General features: G+C 26.8%; 1 protein-coding gene across 1 annotated transcript in view; it reads left to right on the top strand.

Annotated features, from left to right (window-relative positions):
* The window catches only part of LOC141914492 (uncharacterized), a 53944-nt gene that overhangs the window by 2150 nt on the left and 27656 nt on the right, over positions 1-24138 (top strand). Inside the window, exons 7-10 of the mRNA XM_074805712.1 lie at positions 21821-21889; positions 23258-23287; positions 23538-23576; positions 23656-23808. Coding sequence (XP_074661813.1) covers positions 21821-21889; positions 23258-23287; positions 23538-23576; positions 23656-23808 — 291 coding nt within the window. The remainder of the gene's footprint in view (positions 1-21820; positions 21890-23257; positions 23288-23537; positions 23577-23655; positions 23809-24138) is intronic.

Here is a 24138-nt window from a genome sequence, read left to right as displayed (position 1 = left end):
CGTGACGAACTTTCGGCCCAAGTCCGATATACGGCATTATTCATAAACTGACCTTTTAAAGGAAAAATGATGTTTTTAGTCCACTTGGGACTTTGGTCCCAGCAGGCTATTGCGTTCACTTTTCGTCCGTCGTTTGTCCACCATTTTTCATTGCAATTTTGATGGGTATTCTGTGGAAAAGGAATAATACCTGAGAAAGGAATTTTTGATCAGCCAATTATCACGCGGTTGGCGGTCATCTTGGTGTGATCACTACTCATTCGAGGAGGAAAAATTTTTTTTCTACATGATATTGATACCTAAGCATATATCGTTACCACAATCAATTGGAAAGTTGTAACTCATACCATTTTCTATGATTGTGGTGAGTTTCAAGGTCATTGGTTTTTGTATTAGTTTATGACATAGACACTGATTTTGATGACATTCAAGGTCATTAGTTATTCCATATGGTCACTAGGGGGCGTTGAATAGTAGAATAACTTAGTATTTCCTTATTATATTGGTACCTAGGCATATTTTGTTACCACGATAAATTGCAAAGTAGTAGCTCATGACATGTTCTATGAGTGTGGTGAGTTTCAAGATCAATGGGTTTTGCATATGGTCACCAGGGGGCGTCAAATAGTAGAATGACTTAGTATTTCCATATTACATTGGTACCTACGGATATTTTATCACAATCAATTACAAAATCGCCGCTGCTGACATGTTCTATGATTGTGGTGAGTTTAGACGACATTTGTGTTGTTATATGGCACCAGGGGTGTTGAATTTTGAATTTGTTAGATTGTTGAGCATTTGAAACCACTTCTTGAGCGGGCATGGTGTCCCTGGACACCTAGTTTTCGTTCTGGCGATCTGGCAACCTCATTTGCATACCGGGAATATTACGTTATGACCCTCGTTCTCAGCTACCAGTGAAATTGTTCGCACAGGCAAATGAATTGTTAATAACACGTATTAATCCATTTGTCATAACAAGTCGGAGTAATCAATAAGCCGATCGATATCATCGATAAATGAGCGAATTTAACAAAATTTTCTAGACAATAAAAACAACTTTGTCTCTTCTTCATTGAATAGGGGAGGCTGTGGCACTGATAATGAAATTATTTTCATGGGCTTATCATACAGTCACCAAGAGGTCTTTGTTTATGTTCCGAAAACCGATGCATAATTTCTGCCGATCAATATCTAATAGTATCAAACGGAGTATTAAATTCGTGTTTACCGCTATATCATCCGAGTGTAAAATGATTCACGGGCCAAGGTCTGTATTAAATTGGCTGTTATAATGGCAGCTAAGTGGCGGCTGCTTTTGAAGGTTATTGATGATGCCTAAATTGGGTAAATTGGCAATTTTATGCCGTTTTGGGGGATTTTTAGTGATGTAAGTAATAGGGGTAATAGGCTTTCATACCAAAGGTCGAACGGTCGAGCCCATTAAAAAACAAAATATTAAAAGTAATTAAAAAACTATAATATATTTTCATAACCGCGTGCATTTTATATCAAAACTAAATATTTATTATAAGATATCAATAATATAAAAAGCATATTGTATTAAATCAATTGGTCGCTCCACTTCGCTACCGCTCCGCTCCGCGACCAATTGATTTAATTACAATACACAAATTCAAATAATCAAATATATTCAAATGATAATAATTATTCTATTATTCAACTGAAATGCACGCGGTTATGAAAATATATTATAGTTTTTTAATTACTTTTAATATATGTTATTAATGAACTCGATCATTAAACCTTTGATATGAAAGCCTATTACCCCTATTACTCTTAAAATATTCATATATATATGAATAACATTTAAATCATTGAACTTCTAAAATCAATTTTAATAAAAAATATAGTATTAAAATGGAAGCAAATAAGTACTACTGCCCAACATGTAATATCGATATAGATAAATCTCAAAAAGCAAGACACAATAAAACTATAACACATTTAGAGAATAAATTGAAACTAGAATATAAGGATGATATATTAGAAACTAAATTAGAAGAATTAAAGAATGAAAAGGAAACATATAAATGTGATACATGTAATCAATCATTCAGTGATAAAAGATATTATAAAGAACATTTAAAATCTATAAGTCATATTAGAAATAAGAATAATGATATTTTAGGTGAAGATTATTTTGATAATGATAACGATAAGAAACAGAAGACAATTAAAAGAATAAAAAATAAATTAAACAATAAAAGACCATACATGGAAGATGTAAGAAATTATATTAATTCATTAGATAATAAAAAAGATATAGAGATAACTGAAGCATTTAAAAGTGATATTGGTCCAGCAGCTATCAGGTTTAAATTTCATAAAGGAAAAACATTAGAAGAAAATAAAAAACATTTAGAAAATATGAAAGAAATAATAAAAATAATTACAGATGTTGAATATCCTAAAATTAGTATATCTTCTAAAGTTAAATTCATAAAATGAATATAAACCAATATATAATATAAATTCTCATTCACAACATATTATATCTAAACAACATATAGATGATAAATTAAATAAATGTTATAATGAAATAAAAACTAAAATAGAAGAGAAATATTTTGAAGGATCTGGTTTAATATTTGATGAGATAATATTTATAACTTTACATGTTTATAACACAAAATATAATAAGTTAACTAAATCAAAACCAATTGATGAAAATAATTTATCATATTATAAAGATGATAGTATAAATGGAACAAGTTATATTAAACTACCATTTAAAACTAATGGTGTAATAAATATACAAAATTTTGATAATAAATGTTTTATATGGGCTATAATAAGTTGTTTACACCCAACAGAAGATATTACACATAGTTTTAGATTAACTCATTATAAACAATTTGAAAATAATTATAAGATAGATAAGTATCCTGTTAGAATTAAAAACATCCCCAAAATAGAAAGAGATAATAATTTAAAGATAAATGTATTTGATTTAATTAAATTACCAAATACAAAAGGAAATAATATTAAACATTATACATTAGAACCTTTATATCTATCAAAAGATTATGATTCAAATAATGTTATAGATATACTATATTATGAGAATCATTATATGTGGATTAAACAAATCGATTTATTTTTTAGAACAGAAAGTGATCACCATAATAAAATATATCTATGTAGAAAATGTTTACATAAATTCAGTAATGAAAGTACATTATTAAATCATAAACAACTATGTGATAATCATGATTATTGTAAATTAGTTTTACCAAATGAAAAAGATAGAATATTAGAATTCAAAAAATATGATTACAAAAATAAAGTACCATTTGTAATATATGGAGATTTTGAATCATTAAATAAAGAATTAACAGATAAAGATAGAAAAGATATATATTATAAAAGAAAGAAATTAAATTCTAATGAAAGTGATTATTCAGATGAACCACCAAAAACAAATACAATTAAAAAGATTCATCAATCAGCTGCTGCTTTCGGGTTATATATTAAATCTGATTATCCAGAACTAATTGAAAGTGAATATTATCATTATAGAAATGAAAATGTTATCAATCATTTTTGTGACTTATTAATTGAATATGAAATAAGATTTAGTAAATTATTGAATACAAATATAGAAATTATAATGACAGAAGAAGATAAAGAAGCATTTGAGTTTGCAGATAAATGTTATTATTGTGAAAAACTATTTAATTATAAAGATAAAAAAGTAAGAGACCATGATCATTTGAATGGAAAGTTTAGAGGCGCTGCACATGAGAATTGTAATTTGCAAGCCAAAAAAGTAAATTTTGTCCCCATTATATTTCACAATTTATCGGGGTATGACGCGCATTTATTCATTAAGCAACTGTGTCATAAAATAGAAGAAATTAATAATGAAATAGAAATATTAAATTCAAATAGATCAAAAGATAAAATACCAACTTATAAATTTAGAATGTTAGCTAAAACATCTGAGAATTATATATCATTCCAATTTGGTTGTTTAAGATTTATAGATTCATATAGATTTTTAAATAGTTCATTAGATAATTTATCAAAATCATTAGTTGATGATGAATTAAAGATATTAAAAGAATATTACCCAAATTATGATGATTTTAAATTAATGAGATATAAAGGTGCAATTCCATATTCTTTCTATAAAAATCATAATGATTTTAAAATAACTGAATTATTGAAAGAACAATTCTCTGATGAATTAAAAAATGAATATGTTAAAGATGAAGTTTATAATAGAACATTGAATATTTGGAATCATTTCAAAATAGAAAATCATGGACAATTAGTAGATTTATATTTAAAATCAGATGTATTATTATTAACTGATATATTTGAAAGGTTTAGAGATGTAAACCTAAAATATTTCAATATTGATCCTTGTCATTGTTATTCTAGCCCAGGATTAACATGGGATTGTGGTTTAAAATTTACAGATATAAAAATGGATTTGTTAACAAATATAGATCAATTACTATTATTTGAAAAATCTATAAGAGGAGGTGTTTCAGGTGTATTGGGTGATAGATATTTCAATGTAAATGATAATCCTGGATATAAATTATTATACATAGATGCAAATAATCTTTATGGTTGGGCAATGATGGAACCACAACCTTATGGGATGTTTGAATTAACTGAAGTTTTACAAATTGATAAATTTGATTGGAAGAAAAGAATCCTAGATATTGCAGATGATTCAGATATTGGTTACTTCTTCGTTGTAGATTTAGAATACCCCGAAAATATTAAATTTAAATCTAGAAATCTAGCATATTGTCCCGAACATAAAATTGTTAAACATGAAGAATTATCAAATTATCAAAAAAGAATTAAACCCGATAATCATATTCATACTGAAAAGTTAATGGTAACTCAAGAAGATAAATATAATTATGTTGTACATTATAGAATGTTGAAGTTTTATTTGAGACAAGGAATGATATTAAAAAAAGTACATAGATATATTTCATTTAATCAATCTAAGTGGTTAGAAAAATATATAGATTTTAATACTACACAGAGAACTGAAGCTAAAACTGATTTTGAAAAAGATTACTTTAAACTAATGAATAATGCGTTCTATGGAAAAACATGTGAAAATATTAGAAATAGAAATGATATTGAGTTAGTTAGTAATGGTAAAAGAATTAGACATTTACAATCGTATCCGAAATTTATAGGTAATAGAATATTCGATGAAAATTTAGCAGCAGTTAAATTAAAAAGAACTTCTATGAAGTTCAATAAACCTATTTATGTTGGAGCTGCAGTTTTAGAAATTTCAAAGCTATTGATGTATGAATTCTATTATAATGTATTGCAACCCCATTTTGGGGAAAAACATATAGAAATTCTATACTTTGATACAGATTCTTACATATTATAGATAAAAAGTGATAATATAAAAGATGATTTAAAAATATTAAATCATCATTTTGATTTCAGTAACTATCCCAAAGATCATGAATTGTTTAGCAATGATAATAAAAAAGTTCCTGGGAAGTTTAAGGATGAATTAGGCGGTGAAGAAATGATAGAGTTCATAGGTATTAGATCTAAAATGTATTCATATAAAACTAAAGAACATGAAGCTAAAAAGTTAAAAGGAATAACCAAAAGTGTAGTAGAAAAGAATATTCATTTCAAAGATTACATCAATTGTATATTTAATGAAGAAGTTAGAAAACATAAAATGAAATGTTTAAGATCTGAAGATCATGAAATGTATATTGAAGAGATAGAGAAGATAAGTCTAAACCCATTTGATGATAAAAGATATATTTTAGATGATGGAATCCACACAGTCACGTATGGTTGCAATTTAGATGAATATATAAAATTCAAAAGAGAAGAAACAAAAGAAAATGAGATTATGAAAAGGATTCTAACGTGTTAATCAATTTCAATAAAAATTTGTATAATAAATGGAGAGTAAACAAGTACACAGTGAATTCTTAGATAGAATTAAAGATACCACAAATGTAAAATCTGTAGATTATAAATTCAAAAAGTTAACAGAATTAACAATTCACAAGAAATATTTAATTACAAATATTGTTACAGTTACTAACAAATATGGAGATAAATTAGTTATACACTTAGAATATGAAGGATTAAAAGGAAATACACATAAATTCAGAACTTATTTACCAGATAGATTTCATAGATTATCAAGTGAAGATCTAGAAGAATTATGTTCTGGAGATTTCTATTTCGTATACAAAGGTAAGAATGAAAAAGGACACCATGAAATAGATTTCGAATGAGAAAATATGTAAAATAAATGGCGGAATTAAAAGAATACAGAATATTTGTTGATTCTAGAAAACTTACAAATTATAAATCACATAATTTATTAGTACAATTAGATAGAGAATTCAAAAATTGTGTAGATTTAAAATTAGTAAATATAAGTTTATGTAATTCTTTTTACAATATATCGAATAAAACTATTGAACATAATACTTTTTTAATTCATATTAGAAGTATAAGTAAATGGTTTCATCTATTTCTAAGACCAGGATTATATAATTTAGAAACATTAGCTCAAGAAATTAATCGTAGAGCACGGTTGAAAATTAGAAAAGATGATAAATTTTTAATTAAATTTAGTAAAAGTGATAGCTCAAATAGAATTAAAATAAAAGTATTTGATGAAAGTCAACACGCATTTATGGTAAAAAAACCTATAGCTAAATTGCTAGGAATTGAACCAGATGTTGTTACAGTAAACGTAGAAGGCATTTCAAATATAATACCTTTTACACACTTTTATATTTATTGCAATTTAATCGAGCCTACAAAAACTTTCGAAGCAACTAAAGAAACAATTTGTAATTCTAGTATACTAAATATTTTACCACTAAAAAATGTTAAACAATTTGGAACTCAAATAAATTATAATTTAACAGAATGTGATTTTAAACCTTGCATTCCTAAATTTAATAATTTTAAATTAGAAATAAGAAATCATAATGGATACTTAATTGATTTAAATAACTTTCCTGTGATATATGAATTAGTTATAAGATGTAAAGAGTAATTTTTTTGATATATAAATGAATATAACTGTTGGACCGAGTATATGTTTTGGATTTGATTTTAAACGTGAGAAAGAAATGAAATTTAACATTAATGATGTAATAACACATATCAAAAATATTACATTTTCTAATGAAACAACATTTGAGTATGAAACAACAATAGATAAAGAAACTTTAAATGTAGAAAAGATTACTAATTTAATTAGAGAATCTTTTAGATTTTATGAATTAGATGAAGATTTTATCATCGATGATATTAAAAAAATACTAATTGAAATATATACAAATGAAACTAGTAATGAAATAAATGTTGAAATAATCATCACTAAGTTAACTAAATATTTTGAAGATAGTAATTTTTTTGATAAATAAATGAGTGATAATAAGTGGATAATAACTGGATTATATAATGGCGCATTACTATCAGTTGGAACTGTTGGTTATTCAATGGTATTAAAAAAAGTATTCAAAATGGGAAGTGTTAATGTTGATAGATTTGATATAAATGATATTTTAAAGTTAACATTAGCAGTTACTTTATCTAATTTAACTATTGATTATTTGGAAAAACAAAAATATATTCCTCCCATATAAATGCATAATTTTTTGCTAAATAAATGGCTTCTGCAATTATAACTATTATAGGATCGGCAATTGTTAACGCTTTAGCATTTACTGGTGGTGGTTATTTATTTAAACATATTGATAAAAATAGTTCATTAGGAGAACAAAGAAGACATAACTTAGCGTTAGAGAAATACAATAAAGCTGCAGAAGAATATAGAGAAAAGAGACAAAACTATATGGATTATATTAACAAAGAATTATATGATCAGAAGATTTCACATAGAGATTTTCAATCAGTTGATGGTGCAATGAGTTTATATAACGCAGTAACCAATAAAGAAAAATTACATCTATACAAACCTAAATTATCAGATTATTATACCCCAAGTAAAGAACAACAGAAATATGAAATAATATGGATTTTAGGTGGAACTGTTATTGTTATATTTGTTGCTTATAAGTTTACTAATTAGTAATTTTTATTCTAAATAAATGGAAGATAAAGTTGATAGTATTGATATTATTCCTCATGATATAAATAAAACTAAATTAAAAACATATTTAGAAAAACAAATATTAGAATTTGAAAGTGACTTAAAGATAAAAAAGAAAAAATATTTAAAAAGTAAAATTATATATTATTTGATTATAAGTGGTTCGGTTACAATTAGTTCTGTAATAAAATTTCTAGCAATATTCAGTCCATTAACACCTTTAGCTATATCAATTGGTGTATTAGGATTAAGTTCAAGTGTTTTAACTGGTATAAGTTCAAAATTAAATATAAAAAGTAATAAAGAAAAAATAAAATCTAATATAAAAGAAATTAATAAATTAAAGAATACACTAGATTATATAATAAGTTTAAATGGTCATATAACAGTTGAAGAACAAGATAAATTATTAAAAGAATTAATAAATTATTAATTTTTTTAGTTATATAAATGGTAGATAGTTTTCCAAAAACTTTCCGATATAATAAATCAATTAAATATAATATTCCAGCAATAGATTTTAATAATGATATTACATATAGAAATGAAGTTTTAGATTCATTAACTAATTTAGAAATTTATGTTATTGAAACTAATAATTTTAATGCAAAGATGGAAAATATATTTCATGTATATTAAATTAATTTTAAAAAATTGAAAGATGAAAAACAATGGTTATTAAAATCTAATATGAAGTATTGGCAGAATCAATTAAATTTTGCTGTTTATTGTGCAACAACAGGATGTGGAATTAGTTGGAATGATCATTTGAATAATTCTAAATATAAACTAATTCAAAGTTTATTTAGATTTCATACATACTTTCAAATCAGAATAATATTAAATGAATTAGAGTGCGCTTTACCAGGATCTAGATATTTCAAAGAATTAGATAATAATATTAATTTATCAAAGTTTTATAAAATTTGCAATGAATTTAAAATAGATATAAATAATTCTGATTTTAGAATAAAAATTGGAACAATAAGATCACTTCCATGCCCTAAAAAGATTGCAGAATATTGTGCACTTCCCATACCATCTAATAGTTTTTATAATATCTATAATAAAAAATTAGGTTATGGTAAAATAGAAACAAAGGATTTAGAAACATTAAATTTCAATAAATTACCAAAATTTTATGATAATTTAAAACAAGAAAACAATAATGGTTGGGTTTATTTTATTTTAGAAAATAGTGAAGGTTTTACTAAATCAGGTATAGAAAGAATAAATCAATCTATTAGAACTTATTTGATTTGTATTCTAGGATCACAAGTTGAAACAAGATCCCCAATAATTGGAAATTTGAATACATCATTCGATACACAAAAACAGTTTAAAGTTTTATTTGAAGATTCAATTCATAATGATAAAAATAGATCGATTCCAGAAAATATTATAAGATATCAAAATTATTTAGATAAATCTCATGTAAGACTTAATTATTTTATAGGCCCTAATCTATTAATTATTTCTAATGATTTAGTATTGAAGATGGGAAATATAATTGGTTATAATAATCTAATTAAAACTGCAACAATAAATAATTCATTTGGATTAAATGATATAAATAAAAAGATTATTACTGCTCCAAAATTAATAGAAGGTGAAAAAAATAAAAAACATATTCAATCAACTGAAACTAAAACTAAGAATATTAAATTAAATAATGATTCTAAAATAAAAGATTACAATACATCAGAAAATATTAAAACTGATAAAATTCAACATGATATAATTAAACTAAATGATGATAATAAATCCCATGAAAATACTAAATTAGCTATAACTTGTATAGGAATTGTAATCGGAGGAATATTATATTTTAAATTTTAATTTTTTTATTATGTAAATGGATGTAGAAGGTGGAGAAGATATTCCATTGGATGACATGGGAAATGATAATGAAGGATATATTGATGATGATTATAATGATGCAGACGCTAATATTGATAATGATGATGAATCAACATATAATACTAATTTAGGTGAAGATGATTATGATGATGATGATGGAATTAATACCGAAGTACGTGAAAAATTAAATAAATATTTAGAAGCTCTTGAAAGTGGTAAAATTTCAACTAGAACAGAAAGAAAAGAATTCATGGAACTATTAGTAAAACAAGAAGAAAAATATCCTAATGAACGTTTGGAATTATATAAAATGAAATCTAGAGTAACAGATACAATTGTTAACGAATTACTACCAATAGCTGTAATACATAAAATTAATCCAAAAGGTGTTGTAGAACAAATTTTTAAAGATGACCCATATTTCATGAATAATTTAGAATTTAAAAATGATGCATGGTATTATAATCTTGATTTAAATAACAAAATTGTATCAATTCAATTATCTAAAATGGGTCAAGAAAATATTTATGAACCTGAAATGCGAGCATTATCTACAATTGAACATTCAAAAGGTGGCACAGAATTTCTCAGAATTATATGGAATGCACTCGATAGAATAAATGAAAAAGAACCAATTCCTAAAATTGATATAAACAAATATTCACCATTTAAAAATCCATTTAAAAATCCAAATCCAAATCCTACTGATTTTGATCCAGAAATGGAAGAGAATAGAAATCGATTAGATAGATTAAGATCTTCAACACCCGAAACATCTAGAAGAGACACTCAACAAATTGATAATGATTCAAGTAAATTACAATTAGAAAAACAAATTGATAGATTAAGAGATTCAGAAGAACTGATGAATAGTGCTGGAATAAATCGAATACAATCTTTACTAGAAAAAGGATTATTTGATTTAACTGATGATGAATTAGAAGCATTTCCTGAACAAGCACGTAGAGAAATTAAAGGTATGCAAGAATCAGCTGATAAAATTGCGCATGAAAAAAGTAAACGAGATATTAAAATTAGATTTTTAGAAAAAGATAGAACTGATAAAAATAAAGAAATAGAACAACTAAAATTAGATAGAGATAATAAAGTTATTGAAGAAATCGAATTTAAAAAAAGAAATGCATATTTAGAAAAAGAAAAAGATGATTTAGAATATAACATAGAATTACAAAAAGAAGAAATTAAATTATTATTAAAATCATATGATTATAATATTAATAGATTAAAAGTTATTTTTAAAGATTTGTTGATTAAACCAAATTCTGAAATATCATTAAAAGACAGAATAAAGTTATTATTTAAATTAGAAGGAATAACAATTCTTTCAATTCTAACAGCTGTTACTATGTTATTTACAACAATTGGTTTATCAATATCAAATGCTTTGAAATCTACTCCTACTCCTAACAAACCAGATAAACCTCCAAGTAATAATTCTATACAAGATAAAGTTAAAGATGGTTTAAAGAAATTAGCAAAATATTTATGGGAACTATCAAAGAAATCTGCTGCAGCTTTACCAGGAGTTATTGCATCAATTGTTGGTTTTATATTGAAATCTGCAGGAAACATTATTAACTTTGCTGCTGAACATATTATTTTATTTTTAATTACAGTTGTAAGTGCTATTATTTTTGGGTTAGTGAATATGATATCAAAAAATATCAAAAAATAAATAATTAATTTTTTTGTTAAATAAATGAGTGGGAGTTATATCAATCCTTCTAAGAATCATAGAATATCTAATGCTATTAAAGCAGAAAGATCACATCATATAATTACTCATAACCCTTCAAATATTAATCCCGATGAAACTTTATACGTTAGAATTCCGAGATTAACACAAAATACTTTTTATGTTCCAAACAGTAATTATTTATCAGCTGATATAAAAGTAATCGGTAATAATAATAATTATGTCGTTGATAATGTTGGAAGATATTTGATTAAAAAGTTAACAATAAAGATTGGTCCAGAAACAGTTTTCTCATTAGATGATTATAATTTATTTATGCATTATAAAGATTTATGGTTAACTAAAGAAAATAGAAATAATATGATATTTCAAGGCATCCAATCAGAAAACCACAATAAATTAAGATCAGAAGCTAATAGCGCAATATTAACAAATGATGTAGATAAATTGATAAAAAGTATATATGGAAGCAAATATAAAATTCCATTAGATTTTGAATTGATAAATAATAATGCACCTTTATATAAATACGCAATTCAAGAAGATATTATATTCGAAATAACATTTGCTCCTGTAAATGAAATTGTATTATCTAGCGTTGTTAAAGATATGAGTTATAAATTATCGAATATATGTTTAGAATATGATACAGTAACTGATGAAAATATTTCAAGTATAATTCAAACTAAATACAATCAAGGGTTTTCATTATTATATGATTATATTGATAAATTTAAAACTGTAACTATTAATGCAAATGATGAAATAATAAATGAGAATATTAACTTCCCTAGAAGATCTATTAAAGGTATATTAATATTTTTTACTATTGGAACGTATACTAATGGCGCAATAAATGTTGACAATTATTATAATCCTGAAATAACAAAAGTAGAAATAACTATCGAAGGAATAGCGAATAAAATATTTTGTCAAAGAATGAGAATGATAGATCAATGGGTAGAAATTAAAAAACATTTTATGAATGAAAAAGTAAAATCATTTGAAAATTGTAACATTAATCAAATTGATTATTATACCGGTAATAAATATGCATTATGGTTAGATTTTAGAACAACTGAAGATAACTTATTACATGGTTCTGGGAAAAAATTACAAAACACTAAAGATGGAATACAATTATTCATGACAAAGAAAAAGGGAATCAAAAATTTTAAAATGCACATTTATATTATATCTGACACGCAATTAAATATTGTAAATTCACAATTAGATAGTGTTATGTATTAAAATTTTAACTTTAATAAAAATATATATAATAAATGGAAGGAGGTAAAGTATATAAACATATTCCATACATCGATACACATGAAAATAATGATGGTTTATATTATGTAATACCTTGTAATATAGCTTTGATATTTGATCCTATTTTTAAAAATTATAATACTAAACTGATAGAAATCGATAATAATAAAAGTGGTGTTGTTGATAATTTAAGTAATGTAATTGATAATAATGTAATACCTTCTACATCTAATAACGTAATACCTTCTACATCTAATATCGTAATACCTTCTACATCTGTAATACCCTCTACATCAAATAATATAATACCTTCTACATATAATAATGCAATAATATTAAATGTTAGTGAAAATAGAAATTATTGTGATTATTGTAATGGTGAATTTTCAAACGCTCCATCAAATTGGAATAAACATATGAATACAAATTCACATATTACTAATGTTATAGAACGTGTTGGTAAAAAAGAATTTATAGAACACCCATTTAGATATGTTACAAAATTTGTTTCAAATAAAAAAGTAAATGGTGAAAAAATATATGAAGATTTATTATTAGCAACACCTAATAAAGATGAATTAGATTTAACTGATGCTAATGAAATATTAGGATCAAACACTGTAAATGAAATATTAGGAGCAAACACTAATAAAGATGATAATGAAAATGATGCCATACACCCACATGATGATATAGTTACAGTTAAACATATTGATAATAAAGATTCTATAAAACTTAAAGTAGAAAATAATAATAAATTTGATTGGAAGAATAAGTTTAAAAATGAAACAACTATTGATGATTTAGTAAAAAATATGAAAAAGGTAAAAAAGGTGAAAAAGGTGAAAAAAAATTATAAAGATATTGAAGAAGATTCGGTAGAGCATTTAAATAAATTGTTAGCGTCTTATAGTGAAAGTGATTCAGAAATTGATTAACTAAAACTCGAATAATAAAGGTTGAAAATTGTATAAAATAATAGTAAATAAAAAAGGGGGATTAAATTATTTAAGGTATCTAATAGGGTATCAGGTATTAGGGTATCAGGTATTAGGGTATCAGGTATTAGGGTATCTAATACATAGGTATACAAATAGTTATTTTATAAATTTATATTCATATGGAAATTGTAATCTCATAAGTAATTTTGAACCTTTATTATTTTTTAATTTATTCATATATTCATCATGTAATTCAGTAGGTATAATTTGATTTTCTTCCAATGATTGTTGCATAGATTTTCTATCTTTGTTGTAGAATAAAACTAGAAATCTTATATTCTCTCTAAAATCTTTCACAATTGAATTATATTTCTGATTTAAAACCCAAGTTGTTATCCCAAAATGTCTACCAGAGAAAGCTAAATAACATAACTCACTTTCTCTAATTTTAGAATCATGTAAATTTGCGCAATCATCAATAATAAATAATGTATTAGATCCTTTATAAATATCTAATGCAATTTTTATACAATTATCTAAATTTTCTTTTACTGTTTTAGAATTTAATATAATAAACTTTTTATCTTTAAAAACTATATCTCTATTATACGTTTCATTCATTTCATAAGTAGGACAGAATAATATTATATTATCAAAATGATTTTTATAAATAGTTTCTAACAAGTCTAATATGAAGTGTGTTTTACCGCAGTTTGTAACTCCAGTTATTAACATATTATGTGGTTCAAATATAAATAAATCTTTATTCATTTATTCTTTTAATTTTACTAGATAAAATCCATTCATTAAATTTATCATCATATCCTTTATATTTGACCAAAGAATACTTTTTTCCTTTAAGAGTTTTTGTTTTCAATACCTTTTCTATTTTGTATTCTATTTCATCTGGATTTGGTACTAATGATAATTCTTGTTCATAAAAATAACCTAATATTTCTTCATCTTTTAAATCAAACAATTTATAAACAAATGGTTTAGTTAATATTATCTTTTTAATTTTAAATATTTCTTCTGTAAAATTAGGGGTATAACCTTTATAAAATGTTTTTCGATATTTAGAAATTCTAACATGTTGTCCTATTTTAAATTTAGGTTCTCCAAAATCGTGTGTAACAAATGCTCCATATAAATTATTCCAAACTATTTCTGAATTTTCTTCTTTTCTAACTTGTATAGGTTTCATATTTATAGAACTATGTTTAGAATTATTATAACCTTTAACTAAATCATCTAACACATCGATATATTTATATGTTTCATTAGCGGTGAAATATTTCCACATTCTAGTTTTCAATGTTTTATTAAATCTTTCTATAACAGATGCTTTTTTATCTGAATGTGTTGAAAAATATTCTACATCGTTATCAGTTAATAGTTTTTTAAAATGTTTGTTATAAAATTCTTTACCTTCATCAAATTGTATCTTATCTGGGATAGCTTCTTTAAATATAGATTTAAAAGCATTTGTTACTTCTATACCAGTTTTATTTTTAATCGGGATACTCCATGCGTATCTACTGAATATATCTATAACATTCAGTATCCAGAAATATCCTTTGTTATATTCTTCTAAGTTTTTCATGTCAATTAAATCTGCTTGCCATTGTTGGTCAATATATGAAACCATTACTTTTCTTGTTAAATATTTTTTATCCATCTTTTTATGAATTTGATATGTTGGTTGATTTTGTAACCATGATTTTAATTCACTATATTTTATTTTTTCTTTATCAGATTTAATTTTATCCCATAATTCCGAAACACTTGAATATGATACTTCACTTTCTGGGTTATAATATAACTCTCTTAAATATTGTTCTTTTTTCATCATATTTTAATCCATTAATAATATTTTAGATTTATTTTCAATGACTTTATGATTTGACTTATTTTCTGGTATAATATGTTTCCGATTGTCATTGGAATCATCTTTATCATCAGATTTGAATTTTGATTTATATATTACACCGGATAATATAATAACTGTTACTAATCCAATTGTAATATATAATTTATAATTACTTCCAGCATTAGAAGAATTAGATGGATTATTATTTGAATCAATATCAGATTCATTTATATCAGTTAATTTCTTTTTCTTAGCTTTTTTTAATTCTGATGATCTTTTACCTAATTCTCTTGCCCATTTAATTTGTTTCTCGGATCTAGCCTTTTTCTTAACTCCATCACTCATTTATTTTAGTTAATTTTTGTTCTGATTCATTTTCTGTTTCGATGTTTTGTTGTAGTATATCTGTTTCGTTCTTACCTGATTTATATTCCATAGGTTTGATGTTCGAAAATGTTATAACTCCAGTAGAAATCAACGTCATAACCGATCCTAATTGAAATGAAGCATATCCAACCCATTTTTGTAATTCAGTCATAACTAAATAATCATTTTTCAAATCATTATATAATTTATTTTCATCATCAATTGGTATTAACTGGTTACATAATTTTGAATAACATTTGACAATACCATCTGAAATAGAATCATTTATTCTAGCTAATCTTGACTCTTCATAAATCTTAAAATATTTTATTACTTTATCGGGTTTCATAGAGTCTAGTTCTTGAAAAGTTATTATTTTTCCTAAGAAGTCCTTAGATTTCCCGCCAGCAATTAATAATTCAAGATGATGCTTACAATATAAGTAGTATTCATAATCTATATTGTTATTAACTTGAATAGAATTAGTTACAACTGTATCTTTATTATCACTTATACCCAAATCATCGAATGTTTTTTCAATATCAATACTATTCTTATTAGATTTCTTTGACATTTATATTAGAGAAATTTAATAAGAAAAATATTATAAGTATTCTTCAAATGATACTAGATAGTTAAAGTTAAAGAATTCTAGTATTAGTTATTGTTTTTTAAGTATTTTTTATTTGTGATATAAAGTATTCTCTTTTGAAAAGAAAATATTAAAAATATAATAGAAATGGTAGATAGTTGAAGGTATGTAATTTTTATTATATTTTATTTGAGATATATTATTCTTTAACCACTCATTAAAGACTCAACGTATTGTTCATTATGTGTTGAATTCCATAATTCAATAAATTTCTTTACTTTTATTAACTGTTCTAAATATAACTGTAAATCTAGTTTGTCATGTTTAATCATATTTTCCTTCTTTTCAAGAGGTCTTAAATTCTTCCAATTCCAAATTAACTTTTTATTGTATTCATCATTCATGTTAAATTTTGAAACTGGTAAAACATGGTCTTTTTGAAAATAATTGCCATAATTATTTATATTCATTTTATCATTATATTCTATATCATGATTTAAAAAATTTATCTGAACAATCCAATAAATGTGTTAGTGTAACTGAGTGGTTTTCTTTACTGAATAATTTTGATACTTTAGATCTTAAACATTTTTTCAATTTGTAATTAAAATCTGTTTGATATTTTTCATTTTGATAATTATTTTGATACGCTTTATAATATTCTCTATTATTATCCCTCCATTCTCTCATATATTCTGTTATATAATCTGAGTGATTTTCTCTCCATTGTTTATTTCTAACTTTGAATTTTTCAATATTATCCATATAATATTGTGTTGAATAATTTGGATTATTTGCTTGATATTGTTTATTATATAGTTTATAACAAGTTTTGCAATAACAACTTTTACCATCTTTAGTTTTTTTATGATTATGAAATTCTGTTAATGATTTATTCAATTCACACTTATTACATTTCTTATAGCATATATTTATTACACCATCATTGTTTATATTTATAGCTTGTGATTGTTCCTCCATTTATAATATATATTTTTATTAAAATTGATTAACATTTTATAATCCTCTTCCATTTCTTCAACCAACCAACGTCATCCTTTTTCATTCCTCGCTGCTTTTGATAAGTCAGTTTCGATTTCCTGATATCTAAATAATACCACTGGGCAAAAGCGCGCATTCGTGCGCGCTTTTGATCAATGCGCATGCGCTAATCATAATTATATATTCATTCTAGAAATAGAAACGACCGAACATAAAAATTCACCAAACAGATTTACACAATACATTATACAAGTTGTTCAGTCGTTGTACATAATTTGATTTATAATTCCAACCAGAACTTTTCAATTTCTGGATCATTGACAAGCATTTTTTCAATTTCTGGCATATATCTGATTACTTCACTAAATGACAAACTTAATAATTTGAATCTTTTATATGTAATTAATCTCCCTACGCTCCTTAATTTTCTTTCATGCCCAACACTGATACCTATATATTTTTTAACCCAAGAAGCCCAAGGAATCCCCGCAGTTTGTTTATTAAACATTAAAAATCCCCTATTTAAACAATCCCCGAAAATGATATAATCCCATAAATGCTTTGCTTTTTTGAATAACAAGGTTCTATATTTTTTTTTCAATAAAACAGTTATTTCATTAAATGATGTTATACCTTCTATTTCTTTAAAACTTACATCTTTTTCAATTGATAATTTTGATTTAAAAAACTCATTTAACTCATTTCCGCTCATTTTCTTTTTAATTTTTGTTCCTTTTAGTCTTAACAATATTTCTACATTGGTTGTTGGCTTTTTTGGTAATGATGTTACGCTTGATTGCTGGTTTTCTATAATTTTTTCTAAAATTAATGTCATTTCTTGATGGTAATATAAATGTTTTTTAACTTCTTCTAACGTTTCATCTTCTATATCGAAAGATTCTTTTACTTCAACACCCATTTCGGTTGGTTCATCTTCCATTTCGGTTGGTTCATCTTCCATTTCGGTTGGTTCATCTTCCATTTCGGTTGTCCTCTGAGAATCAAGAGTACTTCTTGATACACACGACATTTTATTCAACTAAAAGATATCAGCGGTAGAACAGGAACCGCGATATTAAATGATATAAATATTTTCAAGTCTATCGTTTCTAATTATTATAACTTATTATAGTTCAAGTTATTATCTATCTAACGTAAAATAGAATTAACTGTATAAAGTTGTAGTTGTCAAAAGCACTTAAAGGTTTCATATTTAATAGCCTTAATAACTACAACAAACAGTACTTACATTTAGATTTATAATTGTAAACTATAAACTCCTAATTTCGTTTCGAAAGATAGAATATCCTGAGCACAATATTACAGCGTATGTCCATTTCCGGGGCGATTTCTAGAATGACACGTCGTTGATTATACCACATCATCTAGTTCCGGCGCGCCTTTCTAGAATATTCTACACGTTTCTGATTATGATGTGTCATCTCTATTCAGAGTTCCAGCACAGTTTGTAATATTATGAGTCATAATGTCTCGTCGTTATAGTAACAACTGTAACAGCTGTGAATTTATAGATTTATTCTATAGCTCTATACATTGAATGTATATAGGCTCAAATAGAATCATGTTCTAGTATAAACATCGTATCCTCAACATATTGTTTATTATTTGGATCATTATTCCATAATTCTATGAATTTCTTTCCCTTTGTTAACTGTTCTGAATATAACTGTAAATATTCTAGTTTCAATTTATTCTCTAAATGTGTTATAGTTTTATTGTGTCTTGCTTTTTGAGATTTATCTATATCGATATTACATGTTGGGCAGTAGTACTTATTTGCTTCCATTTTAATGCTATATTTTTTATTAAAATTGATTTTAGAAGTTCAATGATTTAAATGTTATTCATATATATATGAATATTTTAAGAGTAATAGGGGTAATAGGCTTTCATATCAAAGGTTTAATGATCGAGTTCATTAATAACATATATTAAAAGTAATTAAAAAACTATAATATATTTTCATAACCGCGTGCATTTCAGTTGAATAATAGAATAATTATTATCATTTGAATATATTTGATTATTTGAATTTGTGTATTGTAATTAAATCAATTGGTCGCGGAGCGGAGCGGTAGCGAAGTGGAGCGACCAATTGATTTAATACAATATGCTTTTTATATTATTGATATCTTATAATAAATATTTAGTTTTGATATAAAATGCACGCGGTTATGAAAATATATTATAGTTTTTTAATTACTTTTAATATTTTGTTTTTTAATGGGCTCGACCGTTCGACCTTTGGTATGAAAGCCTATTACCCCTATTACTGATGTAGTGTGACGTCATCTTGATCTATAAAGTAGACACAATCAATATGAGCGGCATTGTACAACATTTGCTGTCGAATTTACAAGCAGGCTTTTTATATACTGATACATTATATCAAATTCTTCAATAAGAAAACTACAAAAGAAGAAATAAAATTGACGAGGATTTTTCATGTGCTGTGCTGAAAATTTCATGTCGATGCGCGGCGTAGTTTGCAGTATTTACTGTGCAGCTGTGATGATAGAGCCCTCGTTTTAGTTACAAGTGAAGCTCACCAAAATCAGCGGAGCCGTTTATCTTTAGATAAAGGATATTCTCTTAATAGAAAAAGATTTGTTTGGAAATATTTTGGGTTATCTTAACGAAACAAACGTTTGTATCGATATGCAGATGAATTTTAAACACTTAAATTCGCATTAAAAACACCATACAAGTCGACCAATATTGTGTAGTATATACTTGAAATCGAACGCATAATGGCTTACTGCTACGATCCTGTCATTGCGTGGATTCGTCTTGGTGACTTCTGCGTCTCTTTCGCGCTACTGCTTGACGCTAAGATGTATGATGAGACGGTTACGTAGCAGGGTAGCAGAGTTTGTATGGAACTTAGGATACTTTCTCATTTCCTGATACAGCTAGATTTGATTTCAGCTTCAACAACAAAAATTTAAATATGACATCTGAGATGCTTTTGATTTAACGAAACCTTATTATCTTATTAGGAGGCTTATGATTTATGATAATTACATGTTTTTAATTTCAAAATCTATTAGGCCTACTTAAAATGCGTTATGCTTTTACCTTCTCTTCCTTGTATAAACAACTGTTTGTTATTTAAAATCTAATTACCTTATACTTTTATAACATGCACTTCCTTTTATGTCAAGTATATGCTGATAGAGTACCTTACTAAACCAATGTATGGTCTAGTATGGTGGATGGATATGATTAGCTCCTTCAATTCAATAACTTCTGCGCTGAATCTAACAGTGCCCATTGACACCTTGTTTTCTTGTCCCATCAAAACTGGGAATGATTTACAAACATATTGGCAATCGTACGGGAAAGGAAAGATGTTTAGTTAAAACATTAATTGTTGTCAAAAACAGAAACACACCTGCTATTAAAAACCAATGAGAAAAAAAAAACATACTGCAGTAGCACATACATAATGACGTGTGAGTGTTGTGGATGATAGCATTTGCTAGCAGATAGATATGAGTTATTGTTTTTATGCGGTATATTACCAGATTGTTTAAAATTTGACACTTCCCCAAACCCGACAAGCCCATGCCAAAACACGCTGGGGACCCTCAACGGCCCTCATCGGATTGCTGGAATCGGTTGAATCGACCGCCGATGTTGATGCTGGAACGGCGGTTCAATATGAATTGAGAACTGATATATCCGAAATGAGAATTGTAAAGGTGATCCTGAGCCATCCGATATAGGCAACTTTACATTTTCCCCGATCGTCCTGATCGAGTTTCAAGGTCATTCAAGGTCGTCTACATCTAGATCATGATTCATACAACTGTACGACCTCAACTTATACCAGTCAATTGCAGGATTGTAGCTCATAACACAATTTTGAGACAGTGTGGTGAGTTTCTAGGTCATTCACTTCTTTATACGATCACCAACGGCATTGAATGTTAGGATTTTATGATTGTTGTGCATTCCATGCCACTTCCTAAGTTGGCGTGGTGTCCCTGGACCCATTGAGCCCACTTGGGACTTAGTACCATCGGGCTTCTGTGTTATTTCACTCATATAATTGTAGAATCGGTTTTATCGGAGTCAAGTTCGAAGAAATTAATCGGGAACAAACATTCTACAGAACGGGATAAAAGTAAGTGTGAACAATCTTTGTGCTTGCAGCTGATTTATTTGATACCATTTCATGATCATATCATCAGATTGTTAGAAGCATCTGTTTTGGTTCAGAGCCACGTATTAAGTATGTTATTGCACGGTGGAAATCTCGGCGTTAACGCGCTTCGAATTCAACCGTGCAATAACCTATAATTTAACCATGGACTCTAAGACGAAATCGTTTTAGAGTCCATGGTTCCATGGTTAAAGTAAGATTTTCTAGACGTATCGGCCCCACTCCGCGCGCTTGCGCCACCGCGCGGGATTTACGCGAAGCAGCAAACACAAACATGGCCACTCTCTCAATTTCCAATGATAGAAATCGTGTGTGCATTTCAATTATTTCGGCTGTTAGGGTTTAAAGGCACAATATAAGTTGATGATGTGATATGGCGATGTTTATTAATGATAATTCCGCAGTGAAGCTAGTCACGAACGGTGCCGATTGAGTGTACAGCTGCCAAAAACACTGAAATGTGCGTAGTTGCGTAACTATTTACAGTGAATTGCAGACGAAACATGAAGCCTTAACGGCCGTTTAAAAAAATATTATACCAATCGCAATTGTAAAATAAAAATGAGATAGAACCTAAGTTGAAATTCTGGCCATTTCTAAAATGTTATTACTAATCTTTAGTCAGTGCCGAACGTTTAGTTTTCCAACAATAATGAGGGGTGGTAGGTAGTCATGCAATTCAAGTCATCATTTATTACACGTTACTTCTCTGTTGTTGAAAATCTCGCGAGTCCTGGACCAAACCCCATGTAACAATGTGATCTGTGTGCTGGCCACAAATGCACACAGATCACACTACGCTACCCATTACACACTCCAGTACCCACAGCTTTCATATATCCATCCAAATATTTAGAGTGTCTTTCTTCCTGGGTCACAATATGTATCGATATTCTTCAGACGACGAAATTCATCGATTATTATAATCAGTCATGTTTAAACGAAAAAGCCACGCAGCATCATTGGTTCCACTGTCTGTTCAAAATCAATCGTGTTATTAGGAGCCGTACCTTTCTCTAGTGGGTGGATCCAAAAATAACTAAATTGCAGCATCCATAAGTTGAGCTGTATCTTTTTCTGCAGCATCCAAGAAAGTTGAGCTGTATCTTTTTCTGAAAATTAATAACAGCGTGAGAAAAGAACTATGTTTTGGTTCATGTATATTGGATTCCAATGATTCCAGTGGCTCTTTGACAATATCCGCAAATAACATTTTTATTAAGCGATAGGGAGGCTCGGGGCCTTATGGGGTGGATTTCTGTCAAAATGTGGCATTTTGGGAAAATCAGTTTCTGACACGTTGATTTAGTTGTTTCAACTATTTTACAGGTATTCATGAAATAAGCCGAGATGTTTTAGGTAAGAACTAATAGTAACAACCAATGATTATTGTGGTCTCGGGATGAAAGCGGACGCTTAAAAACAAATAGCTAACAATTAGCGACACACTTTAGATGATCATTTCTAGTCGTTTCTCGCTATTTTCTGATTAGCCAGAAACAGACACAGAATTTCTTTCAGATATTTGAATAGACTACTAAAATAGAAGTATCGATGTCACCAGTAGCGGATGCTGCCTTGTAATCATGAATTATGTTCTTTCTTTTAGAAATGAAATTTAGAATTGCAGTTTTCAAATCTACCAAAGGTAAGATGTCTATGCATGGATTGCATCAGAATCAGCAGGATCATTTTCAATGATTCAACCTGAGTCAAATTTTTCTTAGAATTGTACGCTGGACGAGCGGAAAGAGTGAAAGAACTCAAAGAGAAACTGAAACAAGAGGAAAATGAAGTGAGAAAAAATGAAGAGGAAATGAACAGAATAATTCACAATTCAGTTTGTCAGGCGTTTGAATATATCACTGATATGAATGAAAGTAAATATGCTTGCACATGCTTGTAAAAATGTATTAACATATAGAATGGTCATATATATGTTACATTTGCACAAACATATAACAAGCACATGTGCATATTTCCAAATTATACGCAAAATGTGCTGGTACGTGGTTACACCCGTTTCATAGGGTCAATTGCTGATTTACTTAGATAAAACATCTTCATCGACATGTTCGTAAATTATTCACATGCATTCACATGTCACATGTCGAGTTTTCATGTCAAATGACCACGTGAATGAATGAATGAAGGAATGAATGATTGAATGAATTTAACAGATTTTTCATCGTTGTTTCATTGCTAAATTA

The sequence above is a fragment of the Tubulanus polymorphus genome, unplaced genomic scaffold (assembly GCF_964204645.1).
Source record: "Tubulanus polymorphus unplaced genomic scaffold, tnTubPoly1.2 scaffold_29, whole genome shotgun sequence".
NCBI classification, from domain to species: domain Eukaryota; kingdom Metazoa; phylum Nemertea; class Palaeonemertea; order Tubulaniformes; family Tubulanidae; genus Tubulanus; species Tubulanus polymorphus.
This window is presented reverse-complemented; position numbering and strand designations above follow the sequence as displayed.